General features: G+C 39.2%; 1 protein-coding gene across 1 annotated transcript; it reads right to left on the reverse strand.

Moving 5' to 3' along the window:
- Positions 1-31: 31 nt before the first annotated feature.
- On the reverse strand, positions 32-19,886 carry LOC108052000 (lateral signaling target protein 2 homolog). Its single transcript, XM_017134309.2, is given in 6 exon segments — positions 32-1,863; positions 2,327-3,381; positions 3,437-3,673; positions 3,675-4,178; positions 4,288-4,428; positions 19,341-19,886. Coding segments are annotated over 6 exon segments (2,940 nt in total). The 5' UTR covers positions 19,377-19,886; the 3' UTR covers positions 32-896.
- Positions 19,887-21,138: the final 1,252 nt, after the last annotated feature.

Below are 21,138 nucleotides of genomic sequence, written 5' to 3' on the forward strand. Positions count from 1 at the left end.
CATTCAAAAACCAATAAAAAAATTGAAGTGATTGATTTTTATTTAAGCATAAAATCGCGTATATTTCCTAAACTCAATTTACAGATTTTTTGTTTGTTACATTTTATACTTTATACAAGTTTGAATCAGAAAATATATATGTTTGTCTTTAGTGGTTATATATTTGTTATTATTGTTGAAATTCAATTTAAGGATTTCATCATGCCACATACATCTACGTACTTATTTATTCCAGCTAGGTCAGATAAAAACGTTTTAACATAAGATAATTAATACATATAAAACTACGATAAATCACAAAAAATGTTTCGCAAAAATTTCTGCTACAATTAACGCCTATTATCAGCTTGTTACGGTCGCACAATGATACTCAACGCTAGAAAAATATACATTTATCTATATAGCTCTAACTGCAATATAGTAAGGCCTTGGCTAGTGACAAAGGATTTTGAAAAGTTAAAGCTAACGCATAGAAAATTCTTGTCCACACCTTAGGGTGTTTCCCAAAGCCCCAAAACAAAACATAGAACAGATAACAAAATGTTATATTCCTAAAAATGCAAGCCGAACTTAAAGCTGGCGCTATCGTTTGATATGAACAAATATCGTTGTAGTACAGATCGAAGTTTTATTCTAGACTTGTTTGATAGACGCTCAGTTGGTCATTGTTTTGGAATTAAAAAATATATATCTATGGTTATATATATTTACGATATATATGATCTATATACGCAAGCCCTAACTGTGGTCATGGGCCCATTTTTAATAGGATTAGGATTACGTATAAAATAAAGAAAACATTGTTTGCGGAACAATTGCGAGTCACAGTTTGCTTTTTCTCCGTCTCGGCCACGTTTTTGGTCGTCAGCTGCGCCGGCTAGCGCGTTTGGCCAATCCTAAGAGGCGGTGGCCTGGACGCTCTGAACACTCTGCACTCCCTGAACACCCAATCCAGAACGAACCTCGCGTACGTAGCAGTCCCGGCAGACGCGTACCGCCTTTGTCAGTCCATACTTGGGCAGCGGAGCAGAGGCATTGGAGCAGACGCCACAGAAGACGCCGCCACAGTTGCGACAATGGTGACGACGACGGAAGGCAGTGAAAGGCGTCTGGCAGGCCATGCATCGTGGTGCCTTGCCATCAGGAATCCAAGCGGGCGGAGAAAGCGTGGCTGAGGCGGACGTTGCAGAGGAGGGCATCTGGGTTTCGTTGTTGCTCTGCAGGCGGCGGCGACTGCCGCTCCTGGCACTCACCGGGGAATTTTGCTCGGAGCTGGAACTGGTTGAGGAGGCGCTGGAGGGCGTGTTGCTGCCCACGGAATTGTTGCGTTGTCGCTGCAGCTGGATCTGCAATTGCTGCTGCTCCTGCTGATGCAGCTGTGTGCTACTGCTGGTGGCCGTGTTAGCTGCCTCCTGATCCCCAAGACTTCGGCTACGCGTCACATGCGAACGACTGTTGGCCATCGTTGCTCCACTGGGACTTTCATTGCCAGGCTGGCTGGCCAGATCAATGGTATTATTTCGCTGCATACTGGCGCCGGCAGAATGGCGCTGACCAGTGGCCTGGTTGCCACCGCCGGCACTGAACACATTGTCCAGCTCAGGATTGACTTCCTCCGCTGAGTAAATGCTTTGGTTGGAGCCGGCGCTCTCCTGTATCACATCGTTCTCGGATGCCCGGAACTCGAAAAGCTCCGACTCCTTTGTCTTTTCCGGAATGTCGATCTCCTCCTGAGCCGACGACATGTTCATGAGGAACACACTGCGGAGAATCTGGCGCAGATCGGAGGCAAAGTTCGTTTGCAGCTGGTCGGCTACCCCGGCGATGCAGACAAACAGGCGGTGCAGCAGGTTTTCGGTGCTCCTGTGAATTTACAAATTTAATTAGTTTTCGGTTCATGGAAAACTATTTTTCTAAGCTTGAACTAATTTTACCCTAGTCAATTTTATTTTTCATTATATATACCTTTTATATAATTATATTTATATATATTATTATATATAATATAATTCTATAAATATATTTTATTACTATATTAGTCTTGGTTTTACAATTTAATAAAAGCTGCGTTATTGCTTTTTAATGGCATTTTTAAAATGTCGAACCTTAGCCTTAAGAATATTTATAAATTGTTGCTAAGCATTAAGCCTTATCTTTTATGTCCAATAGGAGACGGAGAATATTCAGCAATCACTTGTTTTAAATTCTTAATTATTATTATATACCTTTTTTAATTTTTAAAAAAATCGTTAAATGCGATATCTACCATTTTTGTTATATTACATAAGAGTCACTGTTTTATTAAATAAGTTATTTCCATACTCACTTGAACTTGAGTCGAGCCGTGGTGTTGCGCATCGCCAGCGACACATCGTCTGACAGCGAGGAGGCGGCACTTGTATCACCGCTGGCCAGGTTCTGATCCCTCTCCACCGGATTCCCCTCCGCCTCTGGTGCTTCCAGGCTGCAACGCTTGCGGCCACTGCGCGTTGTGCGATGCGGATGCGGATGCGGCTGCCGGTGCTGATGTTGGTGATGGTGATGATGGTGGTGGTGGTGGCGTTGGTGATGGCGGTGACTGTGGCCCTCTCGATGGCGAACGCTTGGCACAGCTGGCTGCTGCATCTGCTCCTCAGATGCTTTGATTGTCGTGGGCTCGGCTAGAGGATCGGTGTCGCTACTGGGCAGGCGCAGCCGCTGCAAGGTGCGGGTGGCCGCCAGCATGGCAGCACTTGTGCTGGGCTCCTCCTCCTCGTGGCGCTGACTCTGCTGCTCGCCAGTCCCGTACTCATCATCTTCGCTGGCCACGAAGTTGTCCGTGAGAGGAACCTCTTGGGGCTGCAGCAGATTGCCCAGATTGGTGTTGGGTATGAGGTATCCGGAGGCACAGTCCGCCGCCACAATGTCTTTGAGCAGCTGTTCCTCGTCCGTGTCATCATCGCTGCTTTCTAAGTCCTCCTCATCTACCTCAATATCATCGTCTTCGTCTTCATCATCGCCATCGCTCCAGTCCGCTGGTGGATTTGTGGAACTGGTGGCCGCCGATGAAGTGGAGGCTATCGAGTGCGAGGGCGTGGGTGAGGGCGCGGGCGAGGCGGTGGGCGAGCTGGTGGGCGAAAACGACAACATGGACGGAGAGCGCAAAGTAGTTTCCTCCACTGCTGGATTGGTGCTACTGTTGCTGTTGCTATTAATATTGTTGTTTCGCTGATCCACCAGGCGCTCCACCACTCTGTGCGTATTTGTTGTCCCCGTGGTAATGGTGCCACTGCTGCTGTGGTTATTGTTGCTGCTGCTGTTGTTATTCTGTATGCTGCTCGTTGTAAGATTGGAGTTGTGCTCCGGACTGGGGGCCTCGATACTGCTCGAGCCAAGTGGCACCTGCAATTAAATAAATTGTATTCCAATATCTAGCATATTTTAGTTATAAAACCACCTTGGTGTTGATCTCCTCGTTGGTACACAGGAGCTTCTCCAGCTGATAGAGCTCCTGGTTGTTGAGGTTGCGCAAGAGATCGCGGATCTTGATAAGGATTGTGCGAAAGGGACGGAACATTTCCGAAAGCTGGTCACCCGGCATGTCCATGTTAAGCGGTCCCTTGGCATAGACCACCAAACCAGCAACGATGGCCAGGCGTGGAATGGAGAACATCAGGCCGGGATCGAAGGCATCCTACCATATCCTGATCGAGCAGCCCAATCTTTAGAGCCCGCTGCAGCGTTTCCGAGAAAAGCACCCCGATCCACTGCTGCATCTCGTACTCATGGCGAGTCTTCACCTGTACCATGGCGCTCACATAACTCAACTCGAACTCGGCAAACAGTCGGTCGAAAATCTTCAGACTCTCATACAGCTGCTCTGTGGTCGTATCGTTCAAGTCTAAGTGCAATGTCTTGCTGTTGGGTACGTTGTTCTTTAAACACTGATCCCTCAGCAGAACCCTCACATTGCCCAAACTCTTGGTCACCGCCTGGGCCAGTGGACGCATCTCCTTGCTCTCCGTCTCCCTGTTCATAATGGAGGATCCAGCAGCCAGGCACTCGGCGCCGAACCACAGCTGTCCGGCCAAATTCTCCTGGAGAACTTCCTCGGGAAACTTTGCGCGGAAAGCACGCGGATCACGATCTTCGCCGAGCAGCTCCTCCATAATCAAATTCGTGATGGCCAGCACTTTGTCCTGCAGAAAGAATAAGGAATTAGCATAGCATTCAAATTGTCATTTTATTTATATTCAAGTAGCAAGACTCTTGAATAATACATTAAAATATATATTTCCTGAGACCCACCTGATTCTGCCGCAGTCTGCTGACCAGTCTGGTGCACCGATCCGGCTCCGCCCGTCCATCGAAGCTGTCCAACTCGCTGGCCACAGCTGTGAGGGACCGATCCGCATGGAAGAAGCGGGCAAGCAGCGATTTGTCATCAGCCTGCAATAATAAAATGGAGATGCAATTTGGATGAGTAACCCGACGTAGATAAGGATGTGCCCCCTCCAGGTTTCCTCCAACTGATATTATTGCAGCTTATCGCTTGGCGCAAGTGCAACAAATTATTATGGGCAATCGCTGAACTTGAGGGATCGTGTGACAACTGCAGGAGGTGATGGGATTGGGTGGTGGTTGAAGGCACCAGACGATGGCCGATAAGGATGACTCAACAAGCCACTAAACACGTAGACGCTATCATCCAGGCAAATAGACGACCGGCCAAATTAGCAGTGCTAATTTTCGATGATTTCACAACAGATCCACAAATACTACGTACATATGTCAATGTTGTGGACTTACAGTGCTCCCCACGACTATAAATCAATGGGAGTTTACATTTTGTAACGAAAATATAAGCACCGATAAACATTTTTACAAAAATTAGGAATAGTAAAATTTTATTTTATAATATTTATGACTATAAGTTACGGGTGACTTTTTATAAAAACAAATTATAATAATAAATTTAGATAACTGTTATTCAGCAGCTGTTGCAAATAATATATTTTTCTTGACATTTTTTTATTTAAATAAAATAACTGATATAATAGGACATCTTTTTTATTGCATTTACATACCATACATTTTTGAAAAATATTTATATAGATTATTCAATAATCAAATAGTCAATGAAAAAGTGAAAAAGTCAATGTTGGTCAACTAGGTTCTGTTACTATTAGCTTGTTCGTCCCTGTGAGATCGGTGCTGTAAGATGATACTGCGAATAACAAAGCCTACCTATCAGGATGATGTAATCTTAGATGAGTTTTTTTCCCAACCAACATGCAACAAGTGGGCTTAGCTGCTGCAATGTGCCTGAAATCTCAATGATCCATTAAATCACGTGGCTCTACTTAAGAGGGGCTGCCAACCCCAACAAATCGCACGAGATTTACTAAACAAAGAGGGAAGAGAGCAGGCGATAAAACAAGTTATCGGCGGTTGAACTTGTTTTCACCGGGCTTTGTGTGAGTTGTGTTGTGTTTCGCATATGTGCTCTGTTTAAATATTAAAAGCGGCAAGAGCAGGCAGCTGGCCGTGGTGGAAAGGAAACAAATGCACGAAACGAAATGTGTTTATTATAAAGGTAAACACGTCGAGTCAAAAGCGTTGACTCTCCGCCTTCAAAACTGCGCAGTTTGGCAGGTTTATCGCTGGATTGTGAGGTTTTCATCGAGCCGGAGGTTCGAGGTGTTGGCGGGCGTCCACGAAACTTTAACTCACATTCGAGTATATATGTACTAGCTATAGCTGGCAAATTGTTCAAGGGAAATTTGTGCCCCAGAAAAGACTAATTACATTTCCACGCAGAAAAAAAACTGAACAATATAAAACTGTTTAAATATTATTATTAATAAACACATCTAAACAAATACTAATTCCAAATAAAATTTGTTAAGTAAACAAATGATCATAGCTCTTGATTATTCATAAACCATTGGTTTTTAAAACATTAAAACAAAGATGAACACAGGAAAAATAACAGAAGTAGAAGATTACAAAATAAGAACAATAATAATAGTAAATATATAAAATAAAAATATGAAATATAGTTTGTTTTCAGTTTGTTCTGTCCAGTTACGCCATGATATATAAAACAGTAATAATGACTCCATATGAGCAATTGTAAGTAAGTGGTTATGAATGAATCACCCCACGCGATTCGATGAATCGATGCAGAATATCGTATTCGGTTTTTTCGTCATAGCCCCAAGGGTAAAGTTTGTTTTCTTTTTTTGTTTTACCATTTGTTTACACAACAATTAAATGAGCAAAGCTTTAAAAACGTTTGAGGTTTATTTGGCGTGTGTTTTGTTCTCTGTTTCAGTCGCACATTTATGAGCAACAATATGGGGAATGGACATAGCCGCAGCAAAAACGAATAAGAAATCCAATTGAGAATTATAAATTATATAAATTGAGCAAGGCCATGCGTAAATAGTTCAATGACTGCCCAAGAAGCCCCCTCACCTTACCGCTCACCCCCTCTGCCCCTACGGAATTCCCGTTCTCATTCCCATATTCTGTTGGCCGTCATGACGACGCTGGCCAAAACGTTGTCGACGCCAGCCACTTTTTGTAAGTGCCAGTCGTTGAAGCCATTAATTAGCGTCGCAATTTGAAAAAATACTGGTTGCGAGGAGGGGCGAAATGGGGGTTCTTGGGGAGTACCATATATAAAAAGGTTCCATATAAAGTGGATAAGAAAATATACAGTTAATAAAAATAAAATTTTTACTGATTATTTCGGGGGGCACTTCAAATAATTCCATTTTTTCGGAATACAGTCAGTACAGAGCATACAGATAGGAAATAAAAATAAGGTAGTTTGTTAAAGAGTTTTTAACATCCCTGTCGCAATGTTTCTCTAAAAGCCTTGAAGTTAATAACGAATTAATAACAAAAGCCATTTACATGCCTCATAAATACAGAAAATATTTATCTAAATCCCAAATGTAATTAAAGAGTTGAAAACCCCGGCAACACCAGCTGACGAAAAGGCAAAAGTTAAATGGTAATTAAAAATTTTAAGCTTGTTTCGAGCCAAGCGAAACGAGAAGAAAATGGAGGAGGTTTTGACTAAAAGGATTCCGCTGGCACTTCTTGCTGAGCTAAACTTAAAAAAAAATAAAGCTTCGTGACTTATTAATAAGAAATCCAAACGGGTTTAATATGGCAATCGATTGTAACATTCGTGATAAAATATAAAGTATCTTTGTTTGCACTTCATATTCCTGCAAATTTAAATTGAAGTACAAAGAAAACAAACATTTGAAGAATTGATTCACAAGCAAAATGTAGCAAAACAGCATTTGTTGCCACCAAAAGTTCTTTGACACTGTTTACCCCTAAAACAGACCGCACCTTTGCATTAACATCCGACTTTGTTAATATCTGGGCGAGCACATTTGTGTTTATCCACCAAGTTATTTGCATATCGCCTGGCTGGAAATCGACTTTGTCAAGTATTTTAATTGTTGTTTCAACTGGTTTGTGTTCAATCAGCTAATTAAGGGTGAGTAACCGCTCCCCTCATCTGTGAGCAAGTTGCTGTTTACGAACGATAACAGAACACACATTTACACAACTAGAGATATAGAGCCATATCGCTTGTAGAGGTAAACCAAAATTGCTGCTCAACTTGATGTGGGTGAGAACCACTTTCAATTCAAGTTTAAAAAGAAAACAAATAACGCAAAAGCGTATACGAAATGCAAATCGTAAAAGGAAGTATTCAAGCCGACAAGTGAGAATTACGGTTAAAGCCTACCATTCAGAGCATTGAGGTATTATGGTTTAAACTTTCTAATTGTAAATGAAAGAAATTTCTATTGAGTTCATATTAAGTTATTGACAATACAAGTTTATTTCCTCTCAAACAAAGTTAACTAATTTCTCTACCGAAAACGGCAAACATTTCTGTGATGTTTGCCATCTGAACGAAAGGACATCCGCCTGACGTCACAGATGTCCGCAGTTGTGGCCTCGACACGAGCAACAGGCGGGTTTTCCACCCCTTTTCCCAGTTTCCTTGACGGCAGCCAGGGCAAGGACACAGACGAGACAGCCCGTCGTTGTATCTATGTGAATATCTGGCTTTATTGCCCCCAAGGCTTTCGCACTCGAAGGACCAAGCCAGGCCGAGTTTGCTGACGCAAAGGATTCGCTGAAACACGCACTTGACATTGAATATTCGATTCACGATTCCCGCTTTTTGACAGCTGTTGGCTTCGCCTTAATTTCAATTAGACATTCGCCAATTGAACACAGTTTCTAAAAATGGCAAATGAGGTGATTCCCAGGCCAAATGCCACGACCCTCTAACGATTCAATTTGTCCGTCAGTTGGTCCCGGCACCTGCTGTCATCGGTTAATTGAGATACGTCTGGAAAAATACCTCCAGAGCTGGGAACTACCGATCAATTGAATTCAATTTCTGCACAATTCCGCTTCTCAAACGGCAAATTAAGCGACTAATTTAATTGGTTGAAATTTCAAATATCAATTACAAGTGCTAAAAGTGGCAAATTCTTGTTAATTTTCCATCTAACGATTCACAGTCAAATAGATGAAAATAAATTCACGTGAAAACGCCAGGCGACATTATTGAAATACCAAATCAAAATCACTTTACGATGGTAATACAATTGGGCAAAATATAAAATAATAACTAAAAGTAATTGCAGATAACGTTTACGTGAATTACATTACAATTAAAGGCCAATTTAAAAAAATTGAGAAAATATTATAAACGATTCGCATTCAAAAAGCAAACTAACGTGAAAACACGTTAAGATATAAGAATGATAGTTTGCAATTACTATTATTAACCTGATATAAAAATATCAGAAAATGCGTCGCAGTTAATATAATGAAAACAATCACTCAGAGTGTGAGAAAATCATTGAAACCTATTATACACATGTACCCCTTTATTAGCTTGTGATGTAGGGAAAAAACCAGTCAAAGCAACCACACAAAGATTGAATTCCGAGAATCGACTAATCAGCTGATTCGTATGAATAATTGGGGTGATACATATAGCGAATTTCTTTTCAGACGAACGCGAAATCCGTTTATGTTGTATTACAACATCTTTATCAGATTTTTGGGGAAGCTGCTATTTCCCCTATATATGTAGCAAGGCACAATACAGAAAGAGAGAGATAGAGCGGGTGAAAACTGAGTCACGGTCAAATTGTATATAAATAAATGAGCTTGATAAACAAATGAAAGCTACGCGCGTAAATACAAAGATTTAATATCAGCACAGCCGATAGCCAGCCTATATATAAATGTTTCAGTACATACTGTATTTATTCAGATAAGAACAAAAAGGGAACAACGGAAATACTGCATGAAGGACATAACGTCAAAGATAATGGACTCCAAGAATATTAAAATTTAAATCGACAAAAAACGAACCTCCGACAAAAAAGCATAAGCCGCACCGAAATAAACCGAATTACCGCGGGTGCATTCAACTCTGGACAAACAAAGTGCACAAGTAAATTATACAAATTATAACCCTTGCGAACGGATACCGGAAATCGCTTTAAGGATTTTATTTGCAGTGAGCTGTGAAAAGTTGAACGAACCGTTTGGCTGTCCACCAAATTAACACTTTTTATATCCAATCAGATACGATCAGATCCAACCAAACCAGTGGACTTATTATGTCATAATGAATTCAATTTCTTAACAAATCGTACGGAAAATTTGCATATCGAAATTACCCAATGTAAATGCAGAAGCAGAAGGGAAAAGGGGGAAAAACAGCTGGTGAAGGCAAATCAATGCGGAAGAGATGACAAAATTTGCCCAAGAGACGAATGCCAATAAAAGTCATTAAATAAATTGGATAATAATGGGAGGGATACCCTAAAGAGCGGAGAAAGAGCGATTGTGGGCGAAAGAAGGGGGAATCAGGCGGAGAAAGAGGTCGCATCATCAACCCCATTGCATATTCATGAGCCCCAAAAATGTGTCGCAATCGATGATGAACGAGGCCAAACGGGCCTCTCAGTTTTTAAACACCTTGTCTCCGCTTTTGTTTTTTTTTTTTTTCCTTTTCTATTATCGATGGACAGTCGGACTCAACAGGTTGATTCCAGTTATAATATTTGCATTAACTGATTAAGATCTGTCGAATTCAACAAAAAAAAAAGGTAAACCTTATTTAAAAAAAATTGAGTTGCAAAATTTCAGAAGCTTGTTTAAGTTTTATTATTTTTCAATGTCAATGTTTTTAATAATTTAGTTGATTAACAAACACATTAAAACTTTTCTAAAATTTATTATTTAGGATAATAAGGAGTTTTATATCTGATGAAGTAAAAATGAAATGTTAAAAAAGACAACCAGGAGCTATGAATAAAAAAAACTCACAACTTTCTAGCACCTTTAAATCTTCACAGAAAATATTCAATTTCAGTAGCCTAATCGGATTAACCTTAAACTTGAGGAATTCATTTTCAAAATCCCTATCGAAATGTGGATTTCCTCCTCCCACTTATTTTTCTAAGGCTTCTCTTTACTCCATTGGAGTTGGGTTGGTTGGGTTTTTCCGCTTGTTGGGAACCTGTGCTACTGGTATTTATTAATCTTGACACTGCTCCCGATCATTCCCCCACGATTCCGACAATGACAACGGAGAAGATAAACCGCAAATCACTTTCACTTTCCAGCGGGGGTTAAAGTGCGTTTGTCCGGCACTCGGAAGTGTCGATAATTGAGTAACCAACCAGCGGATTTCAGGAGGGGAGCGGTTTTCAGACCAGCTGTACGTGCAGTACGTGGGCGTTGGCGTTCACACGCGCATCCGATCTCCCGTTCCTCTCATTGATATGCCGGCCACAGACACAGCAAGAAAAAATTCAGACCCAGACTCGCTTTGCCGCCTTATGCAACCGAAAGGTGCACTGGACGAAAATATCATTAAAATTTGACAACATTTTTGTGTTGTTCTTGTTATTCAATTAAAATTTAAGGAATTCATTACTATCCATTTAATCAACTTTATATTCCTCTGAAAATCCTTAGAACGCTGTTAATATAATAAAACAACAAACAAAAAGGTATTTATTTTATTTCATACATCTTAGTAAGTTTTTTTGTTTAATACTAATTGCTATTAACACAAGTTCATAAGGAAAATGTACTACATTTAATAGCAAACATATTTTCCTCTAGTTTAATTATACTCGTAGAGTAAAAGGGTATATTGTATTTGTGCAAAAGTATGTAACAGCTAGAAGGAAGCGTTTCCGACCCTATAAAGTATATATATTCTTGATCAGGGTCACTAGCCGAGTCGATATAGCCATGTCCGTCTGTCTGTCTGTCTGTCTGTCCGTATGAACGCTGAGATCTCGGAAACTATAAAAGCTTGAAGATTGGCATTTTGCATGCAGATTCTAGGAGTTCCTACGCAGCGCAAGTTTGTTTCAAAAAGGTGCCACGCCCCCTTTAACGCCCACAATCGCTAATATACGATTTTAAAAATTTAAATATTTCGGAAAAGTAAAAATGCAGTTTTATTGTGTTTATCAATACCTATCGAAATGTAGAAGAAATTTTTCAAATCGGACCATTCGTTAAAAAGTTATGCGTGATCAAAGTTTCTATCTCCATCTCCCTCGCACTCCCTTTACCTGAGTAACGGGTATCTGATAGTCGGGGCACCCGACTATAGCGTTCTCTCTTGTTTTTATATTAAGTTGTTTGTGCTTTAAACAAAATTTATAAGAATTTTTAAATTTTATTGACATTAATTAAAAATGGGCATATCTGTAACTTTTTCTGTGTCGCTGCCAACTGATAAGCGCGAGCGGCTCAAGACGCTCCGTAGGGCACTCTTTTCTCGGGGATTAGGTAATAAGTGGGACACAATGGCCGGCGGTGTCTGGCGGGCGTAATGCAATCCGCAATCGAAGTCGCTGCCATTCGAAAGTAGGAGAGTGGCTTCCAGTTCACAGCTGCGTTGCAGCCGATGTGGTGGCCATTGCACTCACTCCTCGAGGAGATCGACTCGATGTGAATGTGAAAATTTCACCGCTTTTACTTTTCCCCGACTGACCGTTTGTTTGGCCATTTGAAAAGCGTTTTTATTTTGGAAACTGTCTGCGCGTCTGGCAAAAAGCGTAACGAATAATTGACATATTGGTCGGAGTAGCGGGCACGTAGTCTGCCTTGGCACAATCTCCACGCCAAGATGGCCAATGAACCAAGAGGTCCACCTTGGGTCTATGAGTTGAGCAATTTTCAGAGGCTCGAGATCGTGAAAAGATGACTCCTGAAATTATCTAAAGCCACTGGGCCACGTTTGACCAGAAAAACGGAATTATCATTTCGGTAGCGGAAAATAGTGCTCAATAAGACGCCTAAAGCCTCACCAATCACTCGGCTCAATGGACAGCTGTCGGTCGGTTGAGATAACACGGGCCACATACAATAAAAACATTGTAAAGTAATTTCAATTTCTTTATTGGTTGCTTCCACAACACCAGTAACAGGAAATTACTGAACAAATATGCGGATTAAGTTGCTAACCAATATTTAACCAACATTTACAAGCCCGCAAAAAGGTGAGTAAATAAAGAAAATAATCCAGTAGAGCCTACAAAAAAGGGAACTCAACCAAGCGAAGCCGGGAGTAGTGTGCAGTAAATTATTTGATTTTCGTTTTTGAAATGTTACACAATCTTATCGCAAATGTAAAGATATACACCACCTAAATGGGCTACATATGTTTCATAGTCCGATAATGGTCGGACAATCTTGCTTTCCAGCAGCGGAATATCGATCGATAAAGTGGAATCAAAATTGTGTGTTTAATGTCAGCATCAGTGGAAAACTACTCAACAAAGTTTCTATTGAAGTTTCAGTAGAAAATAATGTCATGGGAAATCTAGCAACTAGCGATGAAGATAACGAGTTAATCTGTATGATCTCCGTTTTACATTACCTTTACATCTTAGTTGGAAATTATGATAATCTCCATAATCATGCGCATGTAATTATTTCCTGTTTGTCGTAATAAAATAAATTGTACTTATTGGGTCATGACAGGAAAACAGCCAGCACCTAATTTTTTTTTGCTTATTACTTATCAGGGGCATTACTCTACTAACACAAATAAATAAAATGTAAATATATAATAAAATGATTATGTTAGTTTGTGTAGTGCCTAAACTTGTTTAATAATTAAATTTCACTTATATTGACATGAAATTGACATTTTAGTTCTTATAATAATTATTTTCATGGCGTTTTAATGATAAAACACAAGTAATGAGACTACTAAGACAGATTAAAGGTTTTTATGAAATTTGTTTTTCCCTTCTCTGACTGACACTAATTAAGTTCCCTCTTTACTCATTTTTTATTTATGATCACTAATGCTGACACGATTTTACTAAGCTTTCAATAATTGATGTAAATACTTTGTCTGTTTGTTATCACTATAATTTCTATATTCTAGCGCGTGGAGAACGAACACTTGTACAACATCCATCTGTGCTCTGTATTATCAATTAATTTCGCGTTAATTTTTTGTAGTTCCCCCAATGGAAACGTTACGAAACCAGCTGACAAAAGTTTAACTCATAAAGCGTGGTTTGGGAATAAGATTATCAAAACAAGTTGATTAAATCATTCAAAGCAAATAAAATGGTTAAGCTGAATGAGAGCAAACCTTAAGCCTGGTCAAATGCTATTATTTCAGTGGAAATCGGCTAAAAGATAGCATAAAGGGGAAACGTGTGGAATTCAATGCTGTAATCTGCTGTAAAAAACCTACTGCATTTATTATTGCAATCTATGAGTCAATTGAATTTGATCAAAATAGTGCTTACCGAGATTTACACAGAACTATTTAATAAAAATTATCTAAAGCTGATTATTTCCATCTAAATGCGATAATACTTAATGCCAGAATGAATGTCAAATCTTTGTCAAGTTCTCTTCCGATACCAGTGTAAGACATCAATTTAAATAAATAGTTTGAATATTGATTAGGAATGACTAATGTTTATCTTGCGAAAAAAATTTAAGATTCTGTTTCGGTTGAACTTTTAAGATAATGCTAATTGTTAAGTTTGTTTGTTAAAGTTTTGTTTACCTTTTGTAAAACTCACTGCAATAAAAAATATTAATTTATATGTGAGCCTAATAATACCAATCTAACATTTATAATATCCATATAATCTAGCTCTACTGATTTCATTAAAAGCTTCATAAACATCAACATGTTTATTCCTAATTTGAATAGTGATTAGAAATGACAAAAGTCTTCATTTCAGGTACTAGTTTTCAGGTGACTTGCATCAGAATGCTGTTTATCAAGACTTTCGTAATGTTGACTGGCAGTCAACAGTCGACATTTGTGGCCCACCTCGGCGGCCTTTGCTTTACTAGACTAGAACATCGAAATGGGGCCAGCGGCGAGCAGAAGCAGAAGTCGTTAACGGTGACGCCGGCAGCAAAGTCAGCAGTGGCGGCACATGTCAATATGGCCCAAATTAAATGCACCGAAAGAAACAGGTTGTTATTATCTTGGTTGTTGTTGTTGTTGGCACGAGCAACAGGCAGACATTCACTCACACAAATACAATTACAAGTACAGAGATAAATTGTTGCATTGCACCGTCGTGGACTTGCCCAACGGGTCGTATACGCATCGAGTCCATTCATGGCGCAGATGGTGAAAATGAGCTTAAAGCATTCACTTTATTTGTATAAAAGGTGTAATATTGTGCAGTGAGTTTCAGAACAGTAAAGCGGTAACTGGGTGTTAAAAACTAAACTTTAGTTATGTTTATATTATTGTAGCCTTTTTTTTAGCTAATAAATATGAATTAAAGTAAAGATTAGTATCTTCAAGATTCCCTATATTTATTTCTGTTATTAATATAATCGCAAAAATATACCACTTTAGAACTATATCGGCATGAAAAAGTTATGAATACCTAGGTAAAAAAGCGTTAAAAATAAACAAAAACAAACTAAAACGCTCACAACATTTTGGGTAATAATAGCTCTCCCTGAACAGGTTTCTATGGTGTTTATTTTTCTATTTATCGTAATTATTTACTTGTAAGGTCGTTTCGTAATTTGGTTAGGATTGCGAAACGCACTGTATCCGCGTCATTGAAACAGAAATGACCATTATAATCTGTTGCCATTAACAACAGGGCTTACTTTTCTGGCTCTTTACTTCCTTCACTCTTGTCAGAAAAGTTTTTACTCTTTGCTCTTGTTTCTTTTTTTTTTCGAGTTAAGAAAGCGTATATAAGTGAATTTCATAAAGCTGGTTGGAGAGGAGGCCCTAAAGAAATAAGTTTTCCCTCGTTTCCATCGGTTCATTCAGCTAGTTACTCTCGTCCAGTCATGACTTTCTTAGGCTCAATTGTTAAACGGCTTTTATTGTTGTAATTTCCATTTTGCCAGCTCATGTTTAATTGTTTTTTAGATAATTTTTTTTTGTAAGCCACAAGTCAGACTGCCAGAGTTTATTGTGTTAATGGCCGATTTCGTGCTGACGACGCAACAGACTATAATTGCACACCTTTGCAACATGCTCCAAAAACCGAGGGAGTTCGAGATTAAGGGAGAGAGAAGTATTCGTGATACTGACGAAAATAATTGTAAAAACGAAACAAAAGCCACAGAAACAAAAAACAAACCATCAACGATTAAAGCAAAAACAGACATTGCCAGCCACCCAAAGATTTCACTTTTTATGGTATACTTTTGTTTCTTGGCGATACATACGGCCGTAAAACAATTCAATGCCAACTTGAAATGGGTTTATGGCAAGCTCACAAAGCAAAGACATATGAGAGATATCGTTTGGCAAACAAGAAATCAAGGCGTAAAAATTAAAAAAATTCCAAGCTTAAAAATGACAGTCTCTGCATGAAAAAGAACATTATTATTTCCTTAGTTGTTTCAATACCGGGAAGACCCCACCATCGCAATCTGACTGCTAAGTACGAATCCGAGCCATGTGCTCAATAATGCTGATCAACTGGCAGACACTAACAGACACGATTCAGCCCGCACCCTCAATTTCTGCTTTATATTATTGTATATGGTTACGTATGTACATATACATATATTCATTCATCGTCAAACATTTATAATCAAGTATCCAAAGGCAAGCGAAAAAAATAAAAGTGTTTGCTTTATCGTCTGTACAATACTTCCTATATGTACTATACAAGTTTAGATGGGAATATATATTGTATTTATGCAAGCAAATTAAGTATGGGAGAGTGATGTAATGCTATTGGTTTGGGTTCACAGATCGAGTGCCAGCTATATCAAAGATAATCAATTACAGACGCCTGTGGCGCGTGCCGCCTTTTTTTCAGTGGCCCCCAGTTGCCAGTTGGAAGTTCCATTGACTGCGGATCCGATCGCGTTTTTTGGGATTTGGGTTTCGGGCCAGTCGCCTCTTTCCCAGCTTCCATTGTCTTGGTTTCTCCTCGCTTTTTGTCTGCCTTCACCGCGTCGTCGGTTTCGTTTTTATGGAAATTTATATGCACAGACGGAGCAAATACAATTGCATTCTCTCTATACCCTTCTTAAAGGAAGTAGACTTACCTTTAGACTGGGTTTTATAAACCGGGTTAAGGGACTTGAGAATTATTTAGTTTAACCTTTATTATTTCGCATTATTGATTTTTAAAGAGAAATAATTATAAATTAAAATTCTTAGTATACTCAACAATTTGTGTAGGGTACAAAGACATTCTCTATGGAAAAATTACATTCAATTACTCATTCTAAATTGTATTTATTTGTTTTTTCTGCAATAGTATGCAGCGAACAGGGTTGACACACCACAAAGCTAAGCAATCTCGGATTATGCAATCCGATATGGCCATGCCTTGCAACACACATCTGGCAACGCCATCTCCCTACTGTTTCTGTTTATTTCTGAATCGCAACAAAAGCGACCTCGGCGAAAGAATCTCACTTTGCAGGAGAAAGAAAGTTGACACAATCACAAAGACCAGACGAAAAAAGAAAATAAAAGAAAGAGAAGACCAGGAAGCAACTGCGGAAAAATTGTGTGCAGTCAATGAATGAAAAAGAAGAGCAGTGATGCCGAGATGCTAGACGAAAGAGTTGCACACTCAAATAAAAGTAAGAAAGAAAAGCAGAAACTTTAGACGTTTGTGTGGATTTTCCGTTTCGTTTCTGAGGCATTTGCCACCACCAATAAAATAAGGAAAAACGTACCGTTATTTATGAGTTGCATGTGCGGTGGGCGAAGAGTGGGATGGGGGTGTGGTTCATGGCCGATGGGGAGAAGTGTGTTAATTAACAAAGCAAAGTAGAGAGCAACTAACAAGGCATCCGGAAAGTAAGCCGAAGAAAACCGTATTTCCATTTTGCTTTGATCACTTTTGCGGAGGCAATTGGAATATCCGAATGCATTTAGAGCGTAATAAATCAAGCAGTGAAGTTTTAATGATGTTTTCAATTATTTACGGCCAAAGAGCTATTTGAAAATTCAGGAAATTGCTTTTGTTAAAAAAGGTAAGTCGTTTCAATAACCCGAATCACACAAACACCAAATTTATTATTTTGTTATTATTTCAACAACTATTCAATTTGTGCATTAAAACGATACTTTTTTGTATCCCATTTCACAAGTGCACAACACAAATTAGTGTAGCTATTATTTTCCAATAAAAATGTTGAATAAAATATTCATTTTTGATTTGTTGATGGCTGTTAATCTTGATTTTCCTGCCACCATATTTAAAAGCGATGACACTGAATATGAATCTTAGGTAGCATTTTGATTGTGCTTCAATGCTTTAAAATCAGAATGTACTTTAAATGTTGCTTTTCATCCGTTAATCGGTAATTACCAAGCCTCTTCGATCACCTGCCAATAAACGTGATGCGCAGGCGAATCCCAACTAACTTCACTGCGAGCAATCTTATCTAATCGAAGTGTCAGATACAGATACAGACAATACAGTCTGTGTGAGCGGACTCTTCCCGGCTATCGAGCACTCGAAAACATAAACATACGAGGCCCTTCTGCCTACAGACCAGACATCTGTTTGCCATTTGATTCGATTCCCCGAGTGGAGCCACCAACACCCGAACAAAGTCTCGACACTGACCTCCACACCAGGTAACCGAGGTCGCTCAGACACACACCATATAGGGTGTTTGCCTTTGATTTAATGGATTTGCGTGTAAATTGCTTCTAATTCCATTTTTCCTACTCTTGGGCACTCCATAGAAATAGAAATCTGGCGACGGCAATCAAAATGTCAAACGGATTGACTGATTGACGACCGATCGGGAGGAAAATTGGAAGAGGGGCACGAAAGGCGCTCCATCGGCGATTTATTTTTGGAGGCTAGGGTCTAGCGGTTTACGTATACTGTGTATATGTACATATATTCCAGACACCCGAAAGTAGGGGGGCTCCTAAAATAGAAACAGACGAACTTCTGCAGCAGGGACAAATCCTTCAAATATACTACCGATTTGTAATCTTATCAAAACTTTCTTTTTGAATTCGGAAATTTTTTTTAATATTGAAAGGTGTACTTTTAAAACTGTGTTATATATGTAATAAGGGACAAGATTCATATTTTATAGATAAACTGATAAAAGCTAGGTAAACCATTTTTGGGTCTTAACTTTATTTTATGCATGAACAGGTCATGAAAATCCGCCTTAGGAAACCAAGACTGTAAATTGGAATTGCTAGAATGTGGAGGGCTAAAAATAGACGCTTCAATCGCTGGAGCTTTGACATTGTTTTCACAGTGTTCTCAAGTGATTTTCCGCTGACGAATGGAGCGGTTTTTCCCCCCAAGAACAGAACAGATCCCAAATTACCAGGCGCAGATACATAAATTAGTTGGCTTTAGCTTTAGCTGCTTTGCTTGTAATTTGCAACACGAACGGACTGGCGCCATATTTGTTTTTGTTGTTACTCTTGATATGTGTGTGTTAGTGAGTGTTTCCAATTTGAATTGAGAGTGCAGTTTACACACACGTATTGTGCAAAAACAGTGCTGAGATGCAATTTTTGTTGTTGCAACGTCAGCGAATTAATCATCGGAAATGAAATGCGGTTAAGAGTGCGAAAGAGAGAGGGTTATTTTATAGTGGAAAAGCAAACGCTGACGTCACAACGGCACAGTTAACACACACGTACACTACGGCACCGTTGCTTTGACACCATTTGTTGCTCTCTTAATTAATTATGGTCTCTCTCACTCCTCTTTTGTTTTTTTAGTGATAACCAGGCACTACTAATCGGGTTATCGGTTATAATTAATGCAAAAAGCAAAAAACAACAACTGTACCTTGGGTTTGTTCAGCCACTTGCGAAACGTGTCCATCGTTCTTTTTTTCCAGCTGCAGCTCCACAGTTGTTGCTTCTCTCTCTCTCTCTTCCTCTCGTTTGTTGTCCTTGCTGTCACACACACACACAACAGCACACTCTTTTGCTCACACCAACACTAGCGCATGCGAGCCAAAAACAAAACAAAGAAACAATGCAATTTGTTTGGCAACTGCTAAATGCACATTACTGATTTTAACACTTTTTGTGAATTTTGTTGAAATGCCACTGTTTTTGTCGTTTTTTTCTCTCCCGCTCTGTTTTTCACTTTTCGTGCGCTTCACACGCGTGACTCTGCGGTCTCATCACTGGACCTGCATTTCCCTCGCGGAAATTGCGTCGAATTGCCTTTAAAAGCCTGCTGAGCAGTGCGTTGAAGCGGAAGCTGGCAACTCGAAACTCTGGATTCTAAACTATTCCATTAAAATTGCACTCGCGCAGCACTCATCCGCCCTTCGCGATTTCCGTCGACAGCGGGGCGTCCGTGCGTTCCGTTCAAAGTTTTTTTTCGATTAGTTGGATGTGGGGAAACATCGATGCCAACATCATTGTTTTCCAAATATCGGTGATATCGATGTTTGGCCGAGCCCAATCGATGTCTTCCATCTCTAGCGTGTATTCCTGTTCTTACCCACTCTGTTATTTTCCACTCCAGTTCTTACGCACTGTTAATTATTCAATCCAGTTTATGTTAACGATTTCACTCCAGTTCATATTTGTTCACTCCATTACTTGGGCGCAAATATTAAAAACTGTAATTTATAACCACCCTTAATTTTATTTATTTCACTTGATTAAATCACAAAAACAACTTCAGTAGAGGCAGAGAAAACTCAATAATAATGTTTTAATAAATTTAGTTTTAAATATCGATAAGACTTTCATGTTTTCCGCCAAATGTTAAATTCCGATGCTTACATCAATGTCATCGATATTTTTCCAAGCATCAGTAGTATCGATGTATGGCAGGCCAATTTTTCCATGTTTAAAAATCAAATAAAACGGTTGGTGTCCGTGCTTATTCGGCGGTCGCACGAAACAACAATTTTTCCGCTATATGATATAGTCGCAAGATCCGGCTCGTTCCGACTTATTTACTACCTGCAATAAGAAGACAACTTTTGGAGAAGTTTCAAGCAGATAGCTTTAAAACTGAGTGACTAGTTTACGTAGAAACGGACGGACGGACATGACTAGATCGACCCTCTCGGTGATGCTGATCAAGAATATATATTCTTTATAGGGTCGAAAATGTTTCCTTCACTGCGTTGCAAACTAAAATTATAATCCCCTTTGCAAGGGTGTAAGAAGTATAACTTTTTTTTTTTAAATTTTTTTTTTGTTTTTTGGGATTTGGTAATTTTTAAATACAATGAAATTAAGGTTTTTATTAAATTAAAATCGGACATATAATCATATAGCTCCCATAGAAAAATGGAATAATGAAAAAAAATAAAATTGAAAAACAAATTTTATTTTGCTGTTTTTTTATTTATCAAAATATTTCTTTGAGATATAGTAATTATTTACTGTATCAGAACTACGCTTTTAATTTTGCCAAATCGGACAACAATATCAAATCGCTGCCATAGCAATGATATCAAAATTCTGCGCAAATCGACATGGCCTCATTGTTTTTAGTAATATAGGCATATAAATCGAAATGCTTGCTTCCTTTCTTGTTAAACTTGTATTTGATTTTCAACAATTTCGCAATTCAACCGTTTAGAGAACGGAAAATGGGTCAAATTCACATCTCA

The sequence above is a fragment of the Drosophila rhopaloa genome, unplaced genomic scaffold, assembly GCF_018152115.1.
Source record: "Drosophila rhopaloa isolate 14029-0021.01 unplaced genomic scaffold, ASM1815211v1 contig_178, whole genome shotgun sequence".
Classification (NCBI taxonomy): domain Eukaryota; kingdom Metazoa; phylum Arthropoda; class Insecta; order Diptera; family Drosophilidae; genus Drosophila; species Drosophila rhopaloa.